The 18,244-nt window shown below is 38.2% G+C and overlaps 1 protein-coding gene across 4 annotated transcripts in view; it reads left to right on the top strand.

The window, feature by feature from the left end:
• The window catches only part of unc5cb (unc-5 netrin receptor Cb), a 143,277-nt gene that overhangs the window by 62,944 nt on the left and 62,089 nt on the right, over positions 1-18,244 (top strand). For all 4 annotated transcript variants that reach the window (XM_028025383.1, XM_028025381.1, XM_028025380.1 and 1 more), the window contains exon 2: positions 14,891-15,121. In XM_028025383.1, the coding sequence (XP_027881184.1) occupies positions 14,891-15,121 (231 nt within the window). The remainder of the gene's footprint in view (positions 1-14,890; positions 15,122-18,244) is intronic.

Genomic DNA, 18,244 nt, shown 5'->3' with positions numbered 1-18,244 from the left:
AGTTCAGACCTAAATCCAGCTCAAAATTTGTGACAAGATCTGAATCAACACTAAATCCATTTTGACTATAAGCTTGAGCTACATAGGTTTGAAGAATTCACAAACGTTTCTCTACATTTGCAAAGTTGGTAGAGACAAACCTCAGGCATTTTCCAGTTGTAACTGCTGCAGAAAGTGGTTCTACAGCTATATTTTCCATGGGGCTGGATGGAGATGTTCATCACACTTTTAAAATGTTCAACTTATAAGAATTTTTGAGAAGAGTGTAGCATTTTCTCCCACTTCACAATGATCCACTGTGGTCTTTTTATTGGTAGGTGCTAAAGGAAACTTCTCATCTTCTATACATGCAATAGAGAATAAAGAATCTTATCTCACCTTTTACTAGTGAATTGCATAACATCTCAATCAAATATACTTAAGTTTGACTAAATGTGCAAATATGACAAATGAAAAAAGTTCAACTGGGAAGCGTATTTTTGCAAGGCCCTTTTGGATCTAAATATGTGACTGATATTGTACATGTAAACTAAGCATATATTTGTAATTGGGATTAAAAGCATTAGTGCAATAAATGAGCATAAACTCTGATAGTGACAGTTGCTGAGCAGTCTGTTGAGAGACTTGCTGATCAGCTGGTCAGGCTTATTTTGACAATGAGCTGTGTTAGAATGTCGTCTGATTGGGACAGTCTTATTCCCAAATGAAGTGCTGTCATGTTGCTTTTAGTCCCACGTGATGCAGCATGCACAGTAAGTAAAGATTTTAGCATGTTGTACAACAGCAAGCTTGTATAACAGTATTAAGATTTTAACAGCATTACAACCACATCTAACACTTGAGCTGCTGGGCTGAAAGCGGCGTCATAAACGGCGAGAAAAGCGGATAGAGTTGGTGTTTTGTGTGTCTGACTGTGTGAGTGCATGTCACAGCCCTCAGGGCCAGATATGGAGTCGTGTCTTTTAGCTGGCTGTCGCGGCCGGGTCTTGTTTTTATTATCGGCATCCGAGCTGTGGTGTGTGTGCCCTTTAATGTATATCACCTCCTGCTCCCCCTCTGGTGTTCCCAGGCCAGAGATTTATGATTCTGCATTACACCTGCCATGTCACATTAATTCTACCATCACACATAGACACAAGAACTCACATGCAAATACCTAACACCACTCACTGTCAAAGCCTGAATTAGGGCATGCACCCATGCCTGGTGCATTACAGCATACAGTAAATCCTGATCTTCTCATATTCCATGAGGATGCAGTTTCAAAAAACAGCAAAAGAGATATTGCCAGCCTTTGATCTATGGTTTTTGTGCAGCTTTTACTTGCCAAATCTAATTTCCTCTTAATAACTATTGTTAAGAAAATGTAACTCTTATTTCTTGTTTGTGTTTGTTTCTAGTCCTCAAACCAGGAGTCATTAATTAAATGTACAGATTTTTAACTCTTAGATTTCCTAAGAAATCTAGACACAGGTTCAAAATAGTTTCTGACAGGTTGACATAAGAGCAAAAGAATACAATAAAACATGTTTGCTGTTGAGTGGACCTTGATATTTGGGGGGTTTAGGGACAACTGGCCGAGAATAGCTGAAATCAACCAAAACTTGAAATCCCTCTCAAAATGCTTATAACTGCATATTTTAACAGTTCAAACATCAAATATATGTTGATATGTTGAATCCGTACAGTCTTTGCACTACCGTAGAAGCTAACATGTATGGTCTTCCTTATCCTCTTGGGGGTGCAACCAATCGGCAGCAATGAAGCTTAAAGGCACTCCTGGATTGGCTGATTAGTAAGCGCTAGCCAATAATGTGCACTGAAGTGTTTATTCTTCCCAGAAATTTTAGATATGTGCTATGGAAAAATGTGTAAATAGGCCATTTTCTGCTGCTAATATGGAATATATGCAGAATATATGACTATTAATCTGTAAATTGGTGGAACTCCACTGCATTCAGTTTTGCTGGGATCCACTGAAGTCTGTTCTGGGTTAATTCAAAACATTCCTCAGGTGTGTAGAAACCATCACCACCTGTGGCTGAAAAAAATGCCCCAAACTGCAAAAGTATGATGTACCGAAAGAGCAACCCATCATAGTCTCAGTCCTTGTTCTACTTACTTAAATTAAAAGCCATCATGCTTCTGTAAAAAAATATACATTCTTTTAAATAACTCTTCTGTTTAGCTCTGGCTTTATTTATTCATTCATTTTTACACTCTATTATGTTAAAAATAGCTCGCTTTGATCTATCTTCCTGGAGTAACAACTTCCTTACGAAAGAGTGTTGTCAGTTCAGCCTTGTAGCACTCCATAATGTCACATTCCCTGATTGGGAAAATACTTGTTTTTTCTTATTTTATGACTAGCTGAACAAGCAGCCGAACTTTTAAGTGGAAAAAAAAATAGCCTAATATCTCTACATGACTTTATTTTCCCCTTACCTTGCTATTTGGTTGACAAGATAGTGAGAATGGGATTTAGGGTGTTGATGTAGGTATGTTGGTTGCCTATGTTTCTCCAGGGCATAAGTAGGCAATGACAGACATGGAGAGTAGGCTGTGCTCAGGGACTTTGTCTCACACATTTTTAGTTTGTAATTTAGTTTGCTTTCTTTTCCTGTTTGAGAAAAGGCTGGGACATTTAAAGTGCTTCAGGATACACACGCAAGGTGGGCATGTGTGAAGTATGTGTGGACATGTGTGGAGGTAGTGCCTCCTCTTCAGCGAATTTACATTTTTGTGCAGCACAGAAACCACAAAATAAGCAAATGATAGCGAAATTTAGCTTTGTGTTTTCGGGGGATTACTGCAATATTGTATGGATTCTAAAGCATACAACAATGCATTCATTCCGATATGTTGCCTTAGAATCTTTATATTGAAAATATGTTTGAATGAACAAATTTACCCAAACTGTGTCATAGATCTCTTGATTAAATGGTAAATTTGGTCTAATATTGCTAAACCAGATTTAAGCAATTTTAGCAAGAATTAAACGTGATCAAGGTAATTTTTTTCCTATGCAATGAGTTTAAACTTATTTTTTTAATCATGTGCCATTTTCTGTTAAATGTACAAATTTGAGGCTAACCAAACTGACATTCTGGCAGTAAGTAATCTAAGGAAGACCTTTTTTATATAGCACATTTTATATAAAAAAATTGCAAAGCACTTCACAATAAACATTAACACAAGAAATGTTTAACAACACAAATTAAAAAAGATAAGCTTTTAACTGGCGTTTAAAGGAAGCTACAGAGTTTGCTGATCTGAGCATCCAAAGAACAGCCAGTAAAGAAAACATCTTTTGTATTCACCTTAGTGTAGGCAGCTATCAGCAGGTCCTGATCACTGTGGCTTAGGAATCTGCTGGGGACAAATCAATGCAAGAGTTCTCTGATATAACTCAGTGGCTGCCCATGAAACACTCTACCTAGTCAGAACAAGAATCTTACAATGCACTCAAAAATACACCAGGAGCAAATGTAGATGCATTGGCAGCAATCACATGTGAGAATTTGGGTGATGTTGTCAGAATCCTGGTAGCAGCACTCTGAACGACCTGCAACACATGTAGGGAGGTTTTGATTAAACATGGGTAGGCATTATAATAATCCAGGCATGAAGAAGCAAAGCCTCTTTAATTTGATATGCTGATAACCCACTGAACCGCTAGTTGTTTTCATCTGTCAAAATGTGTGTAAATATCTCTTAATTTTTTTAACTGTTGTCTATTTTGAGCTCTAAAGTGAACAAAGAGTCTTATGTCATGTTTTCATTGCGTAGGCATCATAACTATAACCACCTCTAGTAAAAGTTAGTTGTAAAATCTGTACTTAAAATGAAACGTTTAGACCACGGCTTTTAAAAGTTGTTGTTTCAAAACTGATGAAGAATTTCATGTGGATTTATGGTGCATAAAGTTTGGCAGCACTAACCATCCCCTTCCTTTTGCTGTGGACAAAAACAATTTTGTATTTACTTATGCCGAATGCAAATTCAGATGTTTTTAAAAGCTGGAAAATTGATAGTCCTGGTAATGAAAATAAAGAAATACCACATATTACCTAGATTTTAATGCAAAGTCAGAGTTGCATGCTTAAAACCCTAACCTTAACCCTGAGAAAATTATAGAGTAATAAATGTCATTTCAACACTGAATCTACCCATTGCCCTGATTTCACTCTGCATATCCAGTTATCCTTTGAAATTCTGATTACTGCTGAAGCTGCATGATGTACAGAGTTCAATAGGATGCGACAAGTGCAAAAATGCTTGAAAGTAAAAGCTCCAGACTTCGTCTCCCCTCACAAGCAAAGCTAATTCATATTTCAGCTTATCTCAGCTAAAATGAAGATTTCCATTTGATGTCTGACATGCTTTAGACATATCTAAAAGATTTTATTTTAAGACTCAATTTAACTTGATTTTATCTTATAGGTAACTTTGATGTGTTCAAAGTACCCAGTTGTCTATTTGTCTATTGTTTTTGTATTATTGTTTACTTTCTTGTGGAAATTGACATATTTTTCTATTTTTAGAAGCGGAAACCTTTCTGGATGTAGACGTCAACAGGATGCACCTAAGAGTGATATAAAAAAACAAAACTAAAGTCCAACTATTAAGGCTGCAGGAAGCACTGAACGTGGTTGATATTTTTCTTGTTCTATTTTATTTCTTTTCTTTTAGTCTTTAGCTGAATTGCATGTCCCACTGCTCTTGGCCAATTAACCAAATTCAGAGCATCTCTTCAGGCTGTTGGGCACAGTGAGGGGGTCAGGGAGTGCCGCATGTCTCTCCTGACAGGAGCAGCTTTACTCCACAGCCCACCGGTCAGTGTGGGGCAGGGTGACGGCCCTGTCTGGCTTTGGGCACCCAGGGGTGTGACGGTTGACAAGTGAATGGGTCTGCCAGCTTGTGCAGAAACGACCAGTCGTCAGGAAGTGAAGTCAAGCAGGGGAGTTATGCAGCGGCTGCTTTGAACTGGATTAAAGTGTTTGTGCACCACTGAATGCATGGGCTGTGATGGTGGGTGGGCGGGAAAGCATCCGTGCGTGACATATTAATATTGACACATGTCACTGAAGACTCCAAGCATAAAGACAGCAGCGATCAAACCTGCGTGACGTTAATTGGGTCCGTCTTGTACTGGTTGTACTCAAACCACCGTTGTACCTCTTGAAGGTATTTGGCCGGATGCCCCACTCTCCTTTACACCCCTCTTCTCTGTTGTCCCTCCCTCGGACTTCTCTACAAGCAATGTGTGTGCCAGACCGCGCCGTAAATTAGTCCCGTGTGGTGACATGGTGCTTGCAGGGTAATTTGGACAATGGGGCGTTTGACAGCTCACCCATCACGGCTACAACGCCCCAGGGAGCCACTTCTCCTCTGGAGCTTTTCTCTGTCTCCTTGCTACTATACTTCCTCAGTGCCGATGGACTCTGACTCTCTAAGTAGCGGCATCATTCTCCGATCAACCACCAAGGAGACTCTTCATCCATGAGCAAATAGATGGATGGGGACTTGAGGAGAGGGTGTTGGCCTGTTAGGTGAAAAGAAAAATCCCAAAATAAAGGTAATAGTAAGAAAATATAAAATGGAAAAAGGAGAAAAGTAGCAAAATAAATAAATCAAGAGTTCAATTACACTGGTAGTCATGATAAAGATTTAAAATATGTTTTAAATATGTTCAGCTTCCACACTAAACTGATGTACTATGCTATCATGTAATGTTTTTAAAAGAAGAGACTTAAAAAAACAAGCAGTTATTCTATGAAAAGTGGCAACAGACCTCAATAACAAGGCTAAGTATAGCCTTGTTATGTCAAATCAATCAAGAAAGTGGTAAATGAAATAAATATGTCAATAAAAATCACAATAAGGTGACCAGAAATCAAGCAAATGAAAGATTTTTGAAATTACAGAGAAATGGCAAAGATTTAAAGTTTATAGATTTTGACTTATAAAGATTAGTTGAACATGCCTGTCTAATATCTAGAGGTAGATGGTTTAATAGTGCTAGTGTGCAGAATAGAAAAAAAAACCTTACACCAGCAGTTTTATGTGAACTTTTGCAACATTCAACCTAAAGCTGCCCTGGGAATGTAGATAACATAGGGGCATAAAGGGGATGACCAGCTCTGACAACCACAATGTTCCAAGTTCAATCAGTATTTTATATGTGAAATGCGATAATCTGAAAGCTGCCAGCGCCTGAGTAATATAAGAAAATTTACTGGTACCTGTCAAAACTAAGTTGCTACATTCTGAAGCATCTGAAGGAGTGTTAATCTCCAATACTCCTCTAATTTAGAGCCAAATGTTACATTTTAGAGCCAGATAGCTTAAAGTCTGGTGATAAATCATAATATGGTCAATCTCAAAGGTAGACAACATTTCACTGGACAAACTACCGGTGAACTGTTAAATTTATGTCATTACTTTCATCTTGGATAGCCATTGTGGCTTGGATTGGCCAATTAATGTGATGATGTGCATTGTGCATTTTTTAAGGTTTTGTTGGCTCTAGTGGCCTTTATTTGTAAGTAGTTTGACAGGAAACAGGGTAATGAGAGAGGGGGAAAACATGCGGCAAATGTTGCCAGGCTGGGAATCGAACCTGCAACCACCACCACGAGGACTAAGGCCCTCAATACGTGGGTCGTGCGCTGCCCCTGCGCCACCACAGCACCCCCAATGTCTTGTGCATTTGATGCTAATCTTTCATCTACGTATAATTCCCAACATTTTGCATGGGCTTGAATGAGCCACAAGCCCAAACACAGATACAATGGACATGTTGCAGAAATGATGATGAGCATCCTTTAATTTTTATTTTGCAACAAGAATTGAGTTTTGGTTTCTTACCTTTGAATTTTATCACTATATGTTTGTAAGGTCAGTTGTCTAGTGGGATTGAACAAAGTGTTTCCTGAGCTCAAACAAAATCAGTCTATTGAGTCATGAGAAACAGAGAGCCAATCAATGGGCTAAAGTCCATCAGCAGCAGTGTAAACAGACACTGCTTACTATTTTTAAAGTCTGTTAATTTGCAACTCGTGTCCCTAGAAGGAATTTTAGGACTGAGTCCGTACTGAGATTTGTCTAAACTGATGTGCATGTGGAGTGGGAGTGAAGATAATTACTTTTGGCTTAAATAAGGAGGTTCAATACTCTCATATTTCATATGAACATTAAGTAAGAAAAATACCTGGTGCAGCTTCTTTTTTTGAAGTAGCTCACACTATTGCTCTCTCCAACCATTTACAGAAGTATTATTTTCACCCTAATTTAGCCTTTTTTCATTTTTTCCCAAAGAATCTCATCTTTTCAAAACCTCTTTTCAGATCATCTTACTAAACGGGTCTATGCAGGTCTCTGCTTACCTCTTTTTCACCTCCTTATCACAGGACTAATTATTGTCTTCCTTTTCATTTTTTTAAAGGCTTTCTGTCATTTAAAAAATTCCTGACCACTTTTTTGTTTTTAGTTGTTTCTATTTCACATAAGAGTATGTGATATCTTTATAATCTAATATCTTGCTATCTAAATATGTGATAAAAAGTTTTTTTTAAATCCTGCCTCCTTTATAACATAAACTTAAAAGTAGATGAAGTTTATTATCATCATATTTTGACCTTGTCTCTTCTGGCATTGATGTGACTGGAGAGACAGTGACCGATGCTTAGCATGACCCTGGCAAAGACCAGCTGCCACCTGCCAGGGTGCTGCCCGAGAGAACCAAGTGAAGGTCAGGGATGACGATCAGAGAGAACATGTAAACACGCCCAAAGCGAAATACACGACTAACATTGCAAAGTTAGCAGAAAACAACTTTTATCTTGATAGAGATGGCTTGTTCTCTCTAAAAGTTGTGAGATTCTTTCTGAAAATTTACCAATGGGAATTCTGTAGCAAATTTCCAATCGATGGTTTTTATAGAGCAATTCTTAGAATATACTGATTTTGCTAGATTTTGTGAGAGGTCAGGGTTTTACTGAAATGTGTAACTCTTTTGGATCTTACTAGTTCATCTAGCATTATTTAAGCAACAGTTTGTGTGTATTCTTGGAAATCTAGATCTTTATCTTAGTTCTGGGACTTCCAGAAACCTGCTGACTTTTTAAAATCCAACATGTTTCATAACAGCTTTCTCCAGGCAATGATTCTGATCTGTATTGACTTAAGACCGGAAATGATTGGGTTCATTTTGGATCCAATTTATTAAATACAGTATCTGCTTGCAAAGGAAGAGGCCACTGGTTCTTGGTAGCAATCAATACCTCCTTCAGCTTGGGTCAGGGTGTGTAGATATAGGAGTTTGCATGAAACACTGAGCTAGTAGAGAGATTGCATGAGAACACCAATACAAAGAAATGAGTTTAAACCTGTGTTGCCGTTTTCTTTTAAAGGTTTTGAAAGGAGATGCTCTTGAAAGGACCATGTGTATTGATTGAGGCTAGTGGGATGTATAATTCTTTATTCAGGCCAATACTGTTGACCAGAAAAAAGTAATTACCATAGTTTATGTTCACTCAGGAAAATCAGTAGGTGTGTCAAAAGCACATTTTTAGGTAGAACTGATCAACCTGTTAATAACTGAGATGACAGCTGAGTAGGTGCTACAAAAAATCTGCCTTGTAAAATCCCCAGTTAGATGACTAGATGAGAATGGACCAATGTTTTGCTTGGACTTTCCCTGTATGTGTATTGATAATTAGAAGGATTAGTGAGACAAGAAGTTAATTTGGGAAAGTAAGAGAGAATGAGATATGGATAAAAAAAGATAAAGAAATGAAATAAAGAGGATTTGTTCCAGAGTTCATCCTTGTTCATGCTCAACTTACCCCTGATGAAGGGAAAACATTGTTCTGACTAACACATAACTTTTCTCCGGACAATAAATCTGCTCAAGCACTGATATAGATAGCTTATCTTCCACAGCACCATCAGATTCCCAGCATTTTATTAGGTTCTAAAACATGCATTCACACATTGAACAAAATCCAGTCTTGGGCAACATTTCTTATTTCTGTAGTGAATAGGGATGTAACAAAAACATTCAGCTCATGAGACCAACAGCTATAAGAATGAGACAAGTGATTTTAGCAATATTTCTGAGAATATCCCCACTTTCTTTTTTCATAATTAAATATTTCATTAACTACAAACTGCGTTTTGAAGTAAACATGTAATCAGAGTGGAATATTTCAATCCAGGCTTGATCGGGGTATACATTTCTTTTAGGCTTGTCTAATGGCAAGGCTGCTGTCACATGGTTTCCTGACCTCCTAGGTGCCTAGATGTAAGGAAGCAAATTATGTGCATTATAACATGTCTGGAATATTTGTGTTGGTTTGAAGGTTGTGGTATTCAGGGTTCAACAGTGTCAGCATGGAATGCAACTTATACTGTGATGCCATCGACTGACCATGCTTTTTGATTTCCCCCACATATGATAATAATAATAGCTCACATAACTTGGCCAAGGAGCCACATTCACTCACAGTTTCCAGCATCCTGAGGTGTGTGAATCTTCAACAGTCCACACAAAGCATCTTCATATTGTTTCATAAGAGCATATAATGTTATCATTGGGCCATCGCTGCAATAATTGAGAAGCATTTGTGTAACTGTGAAACAATGCAGTAGAGATACTCTGAGATCTGCAGGGTAGCATAGCTGCTGATAAAATCATGTGTGGTGCAGTGTAAGCAGAAAAGCCAAAAGCCAGTAAGTGAAATTTTAATCTTGTGCCACAAGATCCCATGATTCCCTTTGTAATGAAGTGCTGCACACACCGAATACACAGCAACCATACAACATGCAGTCTGTTTGGTGTACTCTACATGCTGTAATGTGCTTAAATAATTTACCTGCGATACAGTTTGTGCAGTTTTGATTTTCTGTACTGTGGTTTTGTATTTTTCCTGAAGCAGCTTTAATGTTTTTCAAGGTAAAAAATATATATACTGGTATTTGAATAATATCAAATATGCAGCTTGCTTTATGTAGGGTATTCACTTGTAGTTGCTCAGAACCTAGTAGTTACACAGCGATTAAGAAACTCATGGTCATGACCACTGGCTGCTACTCCATCCAGGTATGTTGCCTTGACTTTAACTGCACCCCCTAATCATTACCTCTTTTTTCTTGATCTTTTGCTTGTATTCAGTAACTGAAACTCTTCCACACCTGTCACAAGGACAAGTAAGTGGTTCAATCATTAAAGGACTCACTATGTCTTGGATCTTCTTTATTACTTGTCAGAGAGGTTTGGGGGTCATTATTTAGGACTTTGCCATGCCATCTTTTCATGCTTTTGGAGTTCGATGTACTTTTGGCAAAGTATACAACCCTTCACTCTTTTCACATACAGTTCTGGGGGGAAACAATGACAAGCCTATTTTCACCCAGACTCTCAGCACTGGCTGCTTGTCCATTTTAGAGTTGACCGCTTGTTGTTGGATGTGCCAAGGATCGATATGGTTTTTGTTGTTGCAAATTCAAAACTGTGGAAGGCATAGTCATTACAAATTAGAAAGGCCTTGTAGATATTACCAGATATTTTAAAATCTTCTCTGCAGACTCATCTTTTGGGTTTTGTTTTCAACCTATTAGCTATTGAATTTATTTGGATTTTATTTTATGTCAATTGTTGCTCAAACTTTTACATGTATTTCTTTTCAGTATTTTATTGAGTTTTATAGTTTTTATTCTTTCTTATTTTATGTTTAGCACTTTTGTTGGTTCTCACTGTTTTTTAAAATGTTATAACATGCAAATTCCACGCAGAAGACCAAGGCCAGGTTTTGAACCCAGGATTGTTTTTCTGCAAGGTGCTATCAACTACCACCATTATTCAGCCTGTCACTTATATTATGTTAATACCATTTCAGTGGGAATCATTATGTTTATTTAGCCTCATATGAGAACATATTGCTTTATGCCTCATTCAGCTCTATTTTGCCACCTTATATGTTTTGATTTAGAACAAGCTATACAACATGTACTTCATTAGACTAGTTGATTGACTTTGATCATCTCAAAACATTATCCTCCATCACTATAATCTACTACGTTATTTCAGAGTGACTCAAGGCAAAGGAAGTCTGATTGTAAAGCTTCAGATAACTCAGCCTGTTTTCATCCTTCTTTTCAGTGGTACTCTGGACTGTGGTTGCTCCTATCTGGCAGTGAAGTATTTGGCATTTGTATCCACTTGACAAGCTCTCACTTGAGTATCTGTTTTTATATAATTTATTTTTTACATTTTTTGCTGGTGAAATATGAAGTCCATATAAAATTCAAGTAATATTCAATTTGTGCCTTAAAATATTTGATTATAAAGTCACAATTTACACATGAATTAGAAAAACTTACCTCAATTACAGAGCAAAACATAATTAAAAGAAAAGCGCTGCAAGGATATATTTCATAAAATTTTAAACACTCAATTTGCAGATTGTTCAGGGGGTTTTTGTATTAAAAGAAAGGCAGAGTAATACAAATGCTTAAGGAAAATCTAAAGTGCATATCAAACAGGGGGAGCATTCTTTATTAATGCTTTTGCTAAAAGGATGCAACTTCAAAACTCAGAGGAAAAACATTTCCTTTCACATTTTGGAAAAATAGGGTTTAAGAAAAAAATGTTCTGTAAAGATGTCTCTTTAGTTTTATTGTTTCTCGTGTGTGAGGTGAAAGACGCTGAAATGCCAAGTGATGGGAGGGAGGTGGGGGCAGAAGGACTGGTAAAAGTCAGGGTTTCTTATACTGCCATGAGGTTTCCTTTTATACTCCTTTGCTGATATTTTTTGCAATTTGTTTTTTTTTTTTTACTGCAGAGCTCGTGCAAAACGCTTGAATTTATTATTTCTAGGACTAAGGAAGCTGATGAGTTCGAATATCTGTGAGCAAAGCCGTGTGCGCCGGTGTGCGTGTAACCATTCTGAGCGTTTGTATGTGCATGAGCACATTAGACGCGTGCCTCTCTTTGGTTGTAAGGGAGCTGCACTTTCTTGGCTGCCTCAGATCTTTCTGCCTCAGAGTTTGACAGAGGCAACAGAGCCAGGAGGGAGAGAAAGATGGAGAGATAATGGGAATGGAGGGCGAAAGAAGGCTAACACAATCTTTAATGAGTTTCCTTGGCTCTCTTTGCCTGTTTCTGGGTCATGGTCCCTTTGGCTGAGTATGTGGGTGGACTGAGGACTATGTTGCACAAAAGAAAAGACTAACCCAAGGTCTGGTGAATAAGACTTTAGCTTTATGAAGACATTACTTGCAAAATTGAATGGAGGAGAAAGTTTCCAACTTCTTTTTCTTGATGGAAAAGTTTCAGTACATCTTGAACTCAAAAACTTCAATACAGGTTCTATAAAATCTTTACAATTTTAAAAGTCTGACATGCATTTCTTTTTATTCTGATACCGCAAAACAAATCTCGTACATCTAATTGCTTTCAGAAGAACTACTGCAATAAATCTGTGTAAGATTTATTCTTTGTATGAATCCAGCTGTTCTGTGAAGGACAATTGTTAGAGAACATTGGCAAACAAAAAACTTCTGGACGACCAACAAACACAGCAGACATGTCAGGGAAAAACATGTGATGAAGTTTAAATCAGGCATAGGTTGCAAAATAATATATCTGCCGTTGAATATTACATAAGAGTGTTCAATCTATCATCTAAAAACACAAAGTAAGGCACAACTTGTAAGCCTAACAAGACATGCCCAGTACACTTAAATTGACAGGGCCAACAATAGGAGAAATGATCTGAGAAGCAGCCAGTAGACACATGGTAACACTGGAGAAGCTGCAGAGAGGAACAGATCATGTTGGAGAATCTGTTAACAGAACAACTCTTTTGAAAGAAAGCTACAGGTAGTTTTGTTTCCAGGTTTCCACAAGCCATGTAGGTGGCACAGCGAACATGTCAAAGTAGGTGCTCTGGTCTGGTGAAACAAAAAAATGTATTGTTTTTATATCCAAACTGTTATGTGTGGTAGAAAAGTAACACTGGACATCATTCTGAACACACCATTCCTATAGTGTAACACAGTGGTGGCAGCATCATGCTGTTATGTCTTTATGCAGAAGCAGGGTGAGGGAAGCTGGTCATAGTTGTCAAAAAGATGACATTTAACTAGACATTTAAGTTTAGAATATTAGATCAGAGCAGTAAAAAAAACATTTTAATATAAAAATATGAACTTGAAAGAAAAGCATGCTTTTCTTTAAGTGTTATTCTTCCAAAATAACACCTGCTTATTTTGGAAAGGTACTTTTGATCGGACATCCATCCATTTTCTTCCGCTTTATCTGGGGTCGGGTCGCGGGGGTAGCAACTTAAGAAGGGAGGCCCAGACTTCCCTTGTTTTAGAATTGACTTAGGGAGGTCTGAATAATATAACATTTGTTTGTGCACTTTAAATTTTCTACAATGCAATGCTTGTGTTTGTGTAAAATGCCAATATAACACATAAAGTACAAAACTATGAAACTTGTAGTGGGAATAGATACTTTTCCAAGATACTGTAATGGCACACACTCTTTCACCTCGGTGAGGTTTGCTTTGTTCATTTGATGATTGGCTCCTCCTGCACTTTCATTTCCCAGCAATCAGCCTCAGTCCACTGGCAGGTATGGAGGGATAGATAACATTAGAGCAACATCGCAGGGAGATATCTGCTCAGTCAAGATGTTATTTAGTGCTCCCAAAAGCATTCACGAGGCAACTTCTGTCAGACAACAAGACTCCATCATGTCCACACAGGTCAGGGAGGCAGATAGATGGAGGGCCATGGAAGAATTACTGATTGGGCTGATAAACTCTATTGTTATCCGAAGAGTCTGCCTTCCTGTTCCTGTCCTCCTGCGTTACGTTTCTGTCTGTCTGCCCAGCTCAATTCCGACATATCAATCTATGTCTGTCTGGCTTAGCTGCTCTCACTGTTCCTTCCTTCTGTTTCCTTCTGTGTCTCTGTCTCTATTACTCTGCCTTCTTTCTTTCACACTCGTGAATAATTGATGTCTACCGGTTCAATGGTAAGAATAGAACAGTTCTGGAGGTGACAAATAGGGTGGCGAATAGGCCTTATCCTGCTTTCTTCAAAGAGTTAGAAAGTTAGCTGGGCCCACTTGGGCGTGCACGCCTGTGTATTTGTACGACTGTGAGCTTTTCTTTGTGTGTTTGTGCACTTGTATGCGCATGCACATGCAGCTGAGCGTTTGTGATTTAAGACACAGAGATGAAAGAGACTTGTAATTACAGGGAAGCGTATCTGTCTACTGCAGAAGTATCTGAGGAATGGCACATGGCACAAACTGGGCCAAAAGCCCGAGGTCATTAGATGTGCTGCCTGCATCCGGGTTGTCTGCGTGAGCTGTTGTTTGTGTGTGTGCGTGAGAAAGAGTGACAAAGAGGGAGAAGACAAGAGAAAATTGGAGGCACAGCTAGAAGAGCTTATAACTTTAGTTCCTCGGAGTCAACCTACAAATTCTGTTTCTCGTTATTGGCTCTGGCTGGCGTCACTGCTCTTTCATTGCTCAGCAATCGCTGGTTGTGGTATGACCAAGTGAGGGCGAATTTCTGTAAATCCATGCAGGCTTATTGGTCTGAGAGGAATCCCAGAATTTCCTGCGCTCTAAAACACTTGTGTAAACATTCCAAAATATCAAATGATAGGGATTTCACTGTGTGTGCTCTGTGAAATGGATTATCTCATCCAAAGACTGGTTATAATACTCCCCCACTGTCTTCTGCCTCCTTTTTTCTTTCAAAACTGATCCTTGTTTTTTCCATAATTGCTTTTATGTCTGTCTTCACTAGTTCTTCAATGTTTTCCCTCCTTCTCCCATCATGTGACAAAGTTTTTCTCTTTACAGTTGACGATGATTTCATTGGTCTGGGTGAGCTGCCTGAAACGTTCCCCTCAGATCCACCCGAGCCACTTCCAGTATTTTTGATGGAACCGGAGGAGGCCTACATTGTGAAGAACAAGCCAGTTAACCTGTACTGCAAAGCCACACCTGCCACCCAGATCTACTTCAAGTGCAACAGTGAGTGGGTCCATCAAAAGGAGCACACCGTGGAAGAGAGGGTGGACGAAAACTCTGGTCAGTAAAAACATCACATTCATGGAACATATGTTGCACAAGTTGTTTGTTAAAGAAATGATTTTCCTAAAGTACCAAAAAATGTGCTTGATGTCAATGCTCTGTTGACTCAACTTTTGATAAGTATAATATCCCCCCATCGGGGGTTATCTCCTTTCCTAGGGATTATCTGGGATGCTAAGTCGGTCCATAAGCAATGCTAACACAGATACTTAGAAAAACACATTTGTGACTAATTTGAGGGAACAAATTAGACTTACATGTGTGTTAGTTTGTGCAGAATAGCCAGAGCACCTGGAGTGACCTCATTCAGATCTAAGGAAAAGGGACAAGGGCCACATCTGGAGTAGAGCTTTGAACTTTTTTAATCAACTCCTTCATTGTTATTGATTTGTTAAAGATTATTCAGAATAATTTCCCTTTGAACAACAATCACTGACAAAAGGAATATTAAACATCCTACTACAGATTTTCTGGATATTTAACTTTTTAGTATCATTATGTGTATTTGTTAGTTCTGTATCACAGTTAATGATGTTGATATTAGTTATTTTGGGCAACCATACCCAACATCTCCTGAATTGGACCCGGAGATTCAGGTGACCTTGACAAATATATCAAAATAAACTCATAAACATAAAATGTGCAACATGTCTAAGATATTGATGATTGTTTTTGTATTGCCTTTTGATAATCTCTCAACTAATATCTCACAAACACTCAACTCTTGCACATATCGATGACTGAAAAGCAGAACCGCCTTTCTGAAAAATTTCTAGCAAATCTTACTGGGAATTTTTACCATGGGACTTTTCTGTCACAACAGAAGACTTATATTTTTCCATAGACAAGCTGAATATAAGTGAACTTACCTTTTCTAATCATCTAAAGTGAAATCTGCCTATCAGAGAATCCTGCAGATAGGACGATTTTCATTTTAGTCTACATGGAGAGCAACTTGATGAAGAACTATTCAGCAGGCAAAATTTCTAAATTATTTGCTTCCACTAGGTAGCTGCCAAGAGTTTTTCTTTCTTTCTAAAACATGATTATCTGATTCACTGTTCAGCAAGTATCAGAAGCTTGTTGAAGGCCAAAAATACCTTAAATACTGTCAGAGAATAGACAATACTAGGATTTGGTCTTTAAGGTTCCTTTATTACCAGGATCTCTGATCATAGCAATGTCTTTCAATCTACTCCTAATACATATGGTGCTGCAAGCCTTATACTTTGATTTAGAACTTGACTTGACCTAGATTTCACTTGCTGTTAAAAGCTTAAACTCATATTCTTCAGGTTTGTGTGGACTTTTAAGACTTTTATAGAGAAGTGTTAGAAAATAATGCTTCAGTTGGGAAACATATTACCTGTCATCATAAATTATAATGTAGCCAGATTTTTACACATTCACATTTTGTTTGGTTCATAATTACCACATGAACTACAAATCTATACATTTGTTCTGAAATAGGGCTCTGGAAATACACACACAGACAATGTTCAAGCGATCATAAAGTCTGTCTTTAAGATTGGACATATATTTTTAGGAGGCATCTAAGGGAAGTGAAGGTAGCAAATCTCCAGCAGGGTTGTTTTCTCCAGAACTCAAACCCTGAAGGCACCAGAACCATTACACACTACAAGCCAGCGCTGATTGGCCTGCATTCAGCTGCTGTATTTGGAATTGAGTTCTTTCTGCCGCCCAAAGGTACCAATCACATTGCATTTACCCTTTTCATCCAACTGTTTGCTATACACATGCCTTCAAGCTTCCACAGACACACACTAAATGCTCCTTTAGTCCAGTGTGAGCATTTAGGGTCATGAGCGCATGTGTTCACCCCCTTCAAGGACCTAAAAGTGTGTTTCTATCAAGATGTGGATTAAAAACAGGCTTCACTGTTGCTCTTCGTAGTGACCTGCATGGCAAAACATCAAATTAAAGACAACAGCAAGCTGTTAAAACTTACACCAAAAGTTTTGCAGCACTTGTACATGATTTAAAATGTACGAACAGATTTGTTCAGCAGGCACCAATTTTAAAAGGAACGATTGAAAATCCTGAAGCCTTTTCATTTTTGCAACCTTGTGTCTTCGCATGAAAACAGAAATTCTGACATGTGTTTTAGTTATAATGACAAAGAACAGGGAGAAGGTAGTAGTGGCTTTTAGCCCTTGTGTCAGGAGGTTTTGTGCCAAAAGCATCAACAAGGAAAACAACCCACACATCATACAGGCACCCACTCTACATAGCCATATCCACAGGCTATTTACTGCACAGATATTCATTCGTTTATGCTCTTGCAAAGCACAAAAAACACACAGTACACCAGCGGAGCTCAGTGCATGTGTGTTGCTGCTCTCAACCCACTCTTTTGCTCTCTGATTTCTCCAAATTGACAGAAAGGGAACACCGATAGAAACCAGCAAGCTTGGTCAATACCACTAATAACAGCCTAAAGAAACTAGATCCCTCCCCTCCTTGGTTTTCTTCCCTGTCTTCTATCTTCTTTCTGTCTCACTGACATGTTGGAGAGAACTGATGAGTTTATGCAAATAGCACAGTCTCAGATACTGAGATTAAGTGTACATGAGACTAAAGACAGAAACCGCAGGTGTTCATTTTAGGCTTCTGTCTGCATCCATAGCGTATTTATCCAGATGTTTTACACTCTCATATTAGCGTTGTGTGCAGAGCTGTGCAAACATTTTCATCACACAGATGTTTCTATTACCATCCACTGTGCTAAATCATCAGGGAAACATCTGACTGGTGTTAGATTTGGTCTCCAGCCTCATGGCAACAACGTCATATCACAATCATGAAAAATTCATTTAGGTTACTTGAAGAGATAAAAGCATTTTTCCCTCAGGTTACAAATTTTTTACATATACCCATTTATAATAAAATCAATAAATTGGGTCCACATTTGAATATATTGATTAACTAAATCACATTAACTCCTCTGTTTGAAGCGTTGTCTCCTCTCACAGATGTTTTGATATGTGACCACCTCCCTTTCCGTCTCTGACGCCAGTAAACTTTGATCTCCTTTTACACCTCTTTACCTTGGTAATTTAACATTGATACATCAATCCAAATTTCAAGAGAGCATTTAGA

The sequence above is a fragment of the Xiphophorus couchianus genome, chromosome 8 (assembly GCF_001444195.1).
Source record: "Xiphophorus couchianus chromosome 8, X_couchianus-1.0, whole genome shotgun sequence".
Lineage (NCBI taxonomy): Eukaryota > Metazoa > Chordata > Actinopteri > Cyprinodontiformes > Poeciliidae > Xiphophorus > Xiphophorus couchianus.
Note: the sequence above shows the minus strand (reverse complement) of the source record. Positions and strands in the feature narration are given on the sequence as shown.